The 7,993-nt window shown below is 37.1% G+C and overlaps 3 protein-coding genes across 4 annotated transcripts in view; 2 read left to right on the forward strand and 1 right to left on the reverse strand.

The window, feature by feature from the left end:
* Window positions 1-859: 859 nt before the first annotated feature.
* On the forward strand, window positions 860-4,618 carry LOC100179190 (DNA polymerase subunit gamma-1-like). The gene has a single exon (XM_002125891.4). The coding sequence runs from the start codon at window positions 876-878 to the stop codon at window positions 4,242-4,244; it is 3,369 nt and encodes a 1,122-aa protein (XP_002125927.3). The 5' UTR covers window positions 860-875; the 3' UTR covers window positions 4,245-4,618.
* Window positions 4,613-7,993, reverse strand: part of LOC100181522 — an 11,483-nt gene continuing 8,102 nt past the window's right edge. For both annotated transcript variants that reach the window (XM_026837247.1, XM_009862223.3), the window contains 2 exons: window positions 5,654-5,853; window positions 4,613-5,283 (listed from right to left, as the gene is read on the reverse strand). In XM_026837247.1, coding sequence (XP_026693048.1) covers window positions 4,986-5,283; window positions 5,654-5,853 — 498 coding nt within the window. In that variant the 3' untranslated portion in view covers window positions 4,613-4,985. The remainder of the gene's footprint in view (window positions 5,284-5,653; window positions 5,854-7,993) is intronic.
* LOC100175328 (dual adapter for phosphotyrosine and 3-phosphotyrosine and 3-phosphoinositide) overlaps window positions 7,430-7,993 on the forward strand; it is a 7,729-nt gene continuing 7,165 nt past the window's right edge. The window contains exon 1 of the mRNA XM_009862222.3: window positions 7,430-7,556. Coding sequence (XP_009860524.1) covers window positions 7,534-7,556 — 23 coding nt within the window. The 5' untranslated portion in view covers window positions 7,430-7,533. The remainder of the gene's footprint in view (window positions 7,557-7,993) is intronic.

A 7,993-nucleotide genomic window follows, 5' to 3' on the forward strand; every position in this document is an offset into this window, starting at 1 on the left:
TATGTGGGTTTGTGGGACTTGATTCTAGAGAATCCGGAATGAAGTGAGATGGGGGAATTAGTCTCTTGTCATCCATTTTAAGCAGAATCACTAAATAAGTCGATATTTCTGTAAGATAACCTTTTTCAACTCCCTTCGTATATACTTATAAAACTTAACATAACATAGCACCATAATAATACATATATATTATACCATACTGCAGTTTGAACATGCTAGTAACTTAACGTATTATCTGAGCTAGTACATAACACATTGTATTTACTGTAAAACTTAAGCAGAAATTGAAAATTTTTTAATATCAAACTTTAACTGTATTTGATGCTGTCCTTTACCGAAAACTATATTAGAAGCTACTAGATTACGCAAGCTTTTATTGATTATTGATTAATTCATTTTTTGTTTTTAATTCACAGTAAAATAAACTGACATTGCCACATAATTTTTCGAAAAACTTCAAACGTTACGAAACTTGAAAATGTTCGTTAGGGGGTATTCCCCTTAACTTTGGCGGTACGCACAAAGATATCATAACTGAATCTGGTTTTCTTGATTTTATCGAAATATTATACTAAATTTGACACATTTAAGACTTTCAAACAAATAAACAAAACGCTGTACAGTTTCTAAACAAGTATAAGTTCACAATAGCTAAAAATCAACAGGTTTCGATAAAAGTTTTGAACAAGTCACGTGATCAGAACAAGGGGGTTCCCCGTTATTTACCGCCACAATAAAAAGTTAAATGTTTACGTTTTGCCGTTTATTCTCATGTGTAGTAACACCCGCGTTAGCGTGTTTATCTAAAATGTGATGAAGTCATGATAAGATGTTACTGCTATTTTTCTATTTTTAGGCTTACGTTAAGAACTACGATGATATCGAAATATAAAACGTTGTGGAACTTACGTCCTTACAATAGGAGTATTTGGAAAAACAATTCAATGCTAAAATACAGGAATATTTCATCTTCTGAGGCAAAAGTTAAAAAAGATACGACTTCAAGATATAACAAATTTGGAATTCAGATGTTACCAGAAAAATTACACAAGCAAATTTTTAAAGAAACGAGAATAAAAGACGAGAATCCGAAACAAATTCAGCAAAGCATTGAACATTTGGATAAGTTTGGTCTGTGGGGTAAGGAGCAGGAATCTCTGCCTGATTATGACGTCACATTGCCGAAATTATATGGTAACAATGTGAATGAACATTTTGAAAATGTTGCTTCTGAGCAAAGTAGGCCTTATAGGGAAGCTTTGAACAAATTAGTAAAAAATGAGCTTCCTAATATGCCGGGCCTTGATGACTGGGTGGATCAACCAGGGTGGACAAGATACACTTATTTTAATGGTAAATTAATGACTGAACCTGTGGAATACCCGGCTGGTGATGCTGTTGTGTTCGATTGTGAAGTTTTGGTAAGTGCAAGTGAAGCACCGATAATGGCAGTGGCTGCTTCTACAGATGCTTGGTTTTCATGGAGTAGCTCATGCTTAAAACAGGAGGATCCTAGAATGGAGGCGAACCTAGAATCCATGATACCCATTGAGTCAGCGGTACACGTTAAAGAAAATTGTACAGAATGCAAACTTGTAATTGGGCACAATGTGGGCTATGATAGGGCGAGAATTCAAGAGCAATATTATTCTCAATTGACCAATGTAAGGTTCTTGGATACAATGAGTATGCATATAGGTGTCAGCGGTTTTAATTTTCAGCAACGGGTTTTGTCACAAGCCACAAGGTCTGAGGTTGGGGAGAATTTTGTTTCTGGATCTTCTGCGTTTGATAATGATTGGGTGTCAATGGGGACCACTAATGCATTGAAAGAAGTTCATAAGTTTTACTGTGGGAAAACATTAGATAAGGAATTAAGGGATGTTTTCGTGACCGGTAACATTAAAGATGTGAGAGAGAATTTTCAAGAGCTAATGTGGTATTGTGCTAAAGATGTACAAGCTACGTATAACGTGCTGGCAAAGTTGACTCCTTTGTTTTTTGATCGTTTTCCGCACCCTGTTACTTTTGCAGGAATGCTTGAAATGGGCCAGATGTATTTACCTGTGAATAACAACTGGTTCAGGTACATACGGTCATGTCAGGACCAATACAACAGCTTAAACTTGGAACTGGAAAAACATTTGACAGGTTTAGCAAGCGACGCATGTCACTATGCTGTCAATGAGAAATATAAAACAGATAAATGGCTGTGTGACCTGGACTGGACCACCCGTCCGTACAAATTGTTAACTAAACCACGAAAAGGTTGGGTGGCAAAGGAAAAACCTGATTTAAAAGTAAAATCCTATCTTTTACCGTTGGACTACAATACTGAGGAATTAAAGTTCTTGGGTAAATCTATTAGAAAGGAACGAAAAAAGCTTGATTTGATTGAAAAACTGAATGAAACTGCAAACAGATTGCCGCTGGTTAAACCTCATATGCCAGGTGCTCCTAAGTGGTACAGTGAGCTGTGTGTGCCTGAGAAAGATCAAAACTGGAAGCCAGGAGCTACATTGCTTTCTACCCTCACTAGAGTGACTCCCAGACTTCTACGTTTGATGTGGCAGGGATGTCCTCTTTACCATGTGAAGGATTATGGATGGGGGTATTTGTGTCCGGATCAAACTGCTCCTCCAGTTGAGAAAAAGGTTGAAGATGAGGATTTATTGAAAGAAGTCGATCAAGAATCATGGAACAAACAGGAGGTGCAAAGCAACCATACGCCTGCGGAAAACATCGAAGGACTTCCAGATGGTTACACATTTCATAGACTTCCCCATGCAGAAGGTGCTGGGAAAAATGTTGGGAGTCCGCTGTCTAGGGATTTTATATCGCATGTTGAAAGTGGATTACTGAGCTCTTATAACCCATTAGATGCCCTGAGATGTTTGGAAATCAACAAAATAACATCTTACTGGCGATCGTCGCAAAAACGAGTTTTGAATCAAATTGTAGTGGAAGTTGCTAACGATAAACGAAGAGATTGTAATAATACACCAAATGAGTTTAACAATAAAGATATGGCCTACAGTGCTATCGTTCCTCAAGCTATCGTGTGTGGTGCTGTTTCTCGTAGGGCGGTGGAACGCGTATGGCTTACTGCTAGTAACCCGCAGTTGGATCGTATTGGTAGTGAGTTAAAAGCAATGGTACAAGCGCCGCCTGGGTTTTGTTTTGTCGGTGCCGACGTTGACTCGCAGGAGTTATGGATTGCCTCGTTGCTCGGCGATGCGTCTTCTGCGAAAGAACATGGATGCACAGCGCTCTCTTGGATGACGCTACGCGGTAATAAAAAGGAAGGTACCGACCTACACAGCACTACAGCGGCGTCAATCGGGATATCTCGGGATCAGGCGAAGGTTTTCAATTACGGTCGTATGTATGGTGCTGGAAAGAAATCATCGCTTCGAAGTTTAATGCAGTTTAATAAGGATCTATCAAGGGAAGAATGCATTGCTAAAGTGAATAAGTTGTACGGTATAACGAAAGGTGAGGTACAGTATAAGCTAAGCCGTGATGCGCTATGGATTATTCAGAAAACCGGCATTGAATTAAACTCTGAAGCGATGACGAGCGGTTACGCGTCATTTGATGACGTCACGCTTATTCAGAATGTTGCGAACGAAGCGTCGAACTATACAGCCAGAATAAACCGGAATGATCTGGTTTGTGGTAGGCGTTGGCACGGCGGAATAGAGTCCCATATGTTCAACAAAGTAGAAGAAATATCGAACAGCAAGACTCCAAAAACGCCTGCACTTGACTGCAAAATCAGCCGCGCGCTTGAGCCGGGCAAAGTGAACGGAAATTTCGTAACTACTCGCATGAACTGGGTCGTTCAAAGCTCGGCTGTTGATTATTTGCACCTACTGCTCGTATCAATGCGGTGGTTGATTGAAAAATACAAACTAGACTGCAGATTCGTGTTAAGCATACATGATGAGGTCCGTTATATGTCCAGTTATGAACATCGCCACAAAACTGCGCTTGCCCTGCAAATTTCGAACCTTTTAACGCGTTCTATGTTCGCCTACAAGCTGGGTATGGACGACTTGCCTTTGGGAGTTGCATTTTTTAGCTGCATAGAAGTGGATAGTGTGGTTCGAAAAAGCGCCGACGATGATTGCGTAACACCCTCTAACTCTGAGGGTTTATCAGCAAGATACGGAATACCACTGGGCGAATCTTATGACGTTAATGAAATATTAAAAGCCACAAATAACGGCCAATTTCATTAATCTTTTTTAATATTACTAGCAATTTCTTTTTATACTATGTTGTTACTGCCATACTTTAACAAATACAGCACTTCTGGCAATTTATTATTTTTCTGCTTACCACTGTTTTGACATGTTCAGGTCACTTTTTAACAAAACACAAAGTTAATTGCCAGAATAACTTTGTTGAATAAACATGTTCTTGCGTTTCAATTTTTTATCGTCTTCTTTATGTTGCAAGTTTTAGTTCGATTTTTAACTCATTTTTTGGTCCCTTTTTAACTTTAATTTTCAGGATATTAGTCTTATACTTGTATCTTCGTTATTAATAATGGTTTTAGTTCATTATGTTCATAATCGTGTGATTTTATTTGAAATACCAACAGACGTTTTGACTTGTAAAAGTTTTATTCCAATAGCCAAGAATTTTACATAAGCTAATTAATATGTTTAACATAGCAGCCGATTTTAAGCCCATACAGAAGACGATTTTATAAGGAAAGGGTAAATGAATGCATATGTAGCATATACAGTACACGCATAATGTTAATATTGGTGGGGTAGGATGGGACATTTTCAATTTTTGTCTCGTTCCATTTGGTAGAAAAATTATTTACAGAATTATATAATCGGCCGTGTTATTACGACCTAAGAAAGCTTTGTTAATCGTTCAAAACCCGATCAGGAAATATAAAACTTGATGGTAACGATATAACATTTACCCCACAGTACTATGTTAAAAGTTAAACGTTCTAAATAAATTTAACGTTTATATTCGTAAACACCATCCTCTTTGACCAATTTCCTCCCCTCAAATTCAACAATTTCCACTTTTTCGTTACTGTACAGTTTTTGTATCACCGTGTCAACGCATTTGTCCGCCGAATCAGACATTGAAACCGGGATGCATGCATCAAGTGATTTGATCAATCCGCGCCAAGACAGAGCAGTGACCGTCCGCCCTCCTCTTGGCCCGTCATCAGGCGCCCATTTGAGTACCAGCATTTTTGAAGCCCGTACCGAATCGGCTTTTGTAAACCCAATGTTCACAACAGCATACCTGCAGGGAGGGCAATAATAAAACATTAATTATTGTATTACCAGATACTTGGATATACAGTATAGGGTGGAGTGAGACAGAACACGTTTTTAGTATTTTTCTCGTCTTAAAACAAAGTATATTAAGGCAATAATATAACCGCTATACGCCGCATCTCTAAAAAAGCGTTATTTTATAGTTTAACACATGATCAGGAAATGGTATCACCTCACCCCACAGTACTGTACTATTATTCTTGGGCAATGCAAGAGACAGACGAAGATTTTGATAAGAGATGACCCTTTCATACCCCATTACCCCAAATGTTAGCGGCTTTTTAAAGGCGCTGATGTATTTTATAAGCCTATACAGTATACCGTTGCATCTTTACCTGAAATTTTCCCTTTTAAAACCTTCTAGAATATTCTCGAAAGTCTGGTCATTGTTGATAATAGACCCCTCTTCAACGATAATACACTTCTCGTCTTTTATCATGAGGCGACATCCCTTTATTTGCTCTTTGAAAACTTTTTTGCAAACTTGTTTGGCTTCCTCAGTCAATTCAATACCAGATGCTGGCATGTTTGTTTTCTGTAATTTATAACTGTATGTCTGAAAGCGGAAATAAAGACATGGCAGTAAACATGCAAAACGTGTGTATGCTATATTAACGACTGTCGTTTAGCTGCTATTTTCTTTCTATTCACCATTGTAGTTATTAGGATCTTTGCTATAGATGTAAAAATATATGTTATAAATGCTATATAGTGATGATGGGTATATGGCTCTGATATTGTACTTATAAATGGTTGAAGTACTTTCTCAAGTGGCTACAAGATCTCTGTCGTACGCCCACCAAAATCAAGTGAAGTAGGTTGGGGAAAAAAGGACACCTTTAGCGCATAATATCCAAATATACTAATCGTATTTTAAACAATTAACAACGCTCTTTTAGAGTCGTGAGTATACGGTTTGTAATACTTTGAATGTTCCCTGTTTAATTACTACCAAATGGGAAGAGAAAATATAGAATGAAAAAGTGTCCTATCTTCCCCCACTTTGCTCTACATTTTCTCATGCATATTTTGCGGCACTGCAGAGGCACACTGTCAAATATAGTGCTGCTCGTATGTTAACATGCCAGCGACCTTTGTCACTCGCTTAACCTGCCTAAAACTATACGCTGTCTTGCATACAATCCAATCTTTCCGTATCTTGTTTTTAAGTTGACTCGATTGACAGTTTGTTTTGCGTTAACGGTTACAAAAGATTATACCACATAGCCCATACGTTTCATTAAATCTTTTTAATCTTTAAAAACGCATTCATTTGTGGCGTAATTTAAACGATGAGCTATATTCACAACAGGAAGGACGATTTCAGCATTATTATACGAAACTAAATGATGTCATCGAATGATGTGTGTATAGCCTATCACTAATTATATTTAAACGCCTGATTGCATCTCTTTAGTGGGCAAGTTTACGCCCCGAAAGTAACGTATTTTGGGATTCGTTCTGCTTGGTAACTTGTAAAACGCACAATTGGTTTCGTGGTTTTATGGTTTTGCATCGTGTTTGGATGGAATAGGCCTATTAAAAACAACCATGACCTACTAAAAACAGCTGCAGAAAGCAAGATACAACCTGGAAGCCCAAAACCAAATTACCGGTTCTCGCAAAAAAAGTAATACGGTTATGGCGAAGTTATTTTCATTGGCCCAAAAAATTAAAACCCATAGCTTTATATGGCCTATATACGTTTGGTATTTGGACATACAAGTGTAGGTTTCTTGTTTTATGTATACTGGATCAAATCAATGCGAAATTAAGATCATGTTTTATGTATTATTTATTGTACTTAAAAAAAGACACAGAATAAAGTCAGTCAATCAAAAACTATTTAGAAACTGCAAAGGCCGCGTTTTATGTACTCTGCAAATATGGCACGTTAATAAGCACATACAAATGAAATTTCTTACAGGCCAATGTATATGACTTGGACAATATATCACTTCTGCCTCGTACCTTTAAAATAGTATCATTTATATTAAATCGTATTCTTAGAAATTTTGCAGTCAGTGCAGTAGATAGCTCGTATAAGAGTAAGAGATTGTTTAGACTTTTACTACGGTTCAGTGGTTTTAGAGGTTTGGGTAGTGTTTTAATTTATTTTAGAAAACACTAAACTTAAAACGGAATAACAGACAATTAGTTCGCAGGTGCTGTATTTTAATTCTTAATAAACAGGACCTACTTAAAGTACAGCGAAATGGATGAGATATCAAAACTAAAGTAAGCAAAGTTCTCATTTAAGTTGTTTATTTATATTACAATTACTATCGTAGACTTTCGTAGTTATACTGCAATTGGTGTAATTACCATGTTATCTTGTTTAGCCTACGTTGAATAAACAGTGTTAGGAATATATTGTTTGGGTTTTAATATATTTTAAGTTAAAAAGTGTAAACCCTGTGCAATTTCAAGCCTAAATGCTTCAGCATATAGACTTTTTTAAGTGATGGTTTTTAATTTGTTTTAGGATACAAACAACTGTCTTTTGTTTATATACTGCATAAGGGTAAGGTCCTACAGCGAGACTTGTTGGCAGGACTAATATTTATACCAGAGTTGACCCATTACCCTAACACCAAAAATGTTTTTGTCTCTTAAAATATTGTAATCTGTCTTTGCACACATCAAAACTAAACATTAAAATGTTTGTCCTTTTC

The sequence above is a fragment of the Ciona intestinalis genome, chromosome 12 (assembly GCF_000224145.3).
Source record: "Ciona intestinalis chromosome 12, KH, whole genome shotgun sequence".
NCBI lineage: Eukaryota > Metazoa > Chordata > Ascidiacea > Phlebobranchia > Cionidae > Ciona > Ciona intestinalis.

Coding starts and splice junctions, on each gene's coding strand:
- LOC100179190 (XM_002125891.4), top strand. CDS start 876: ATGATATCGAAATATAAAACGTTGTGGAACTTACGTCCTTACAATAGG.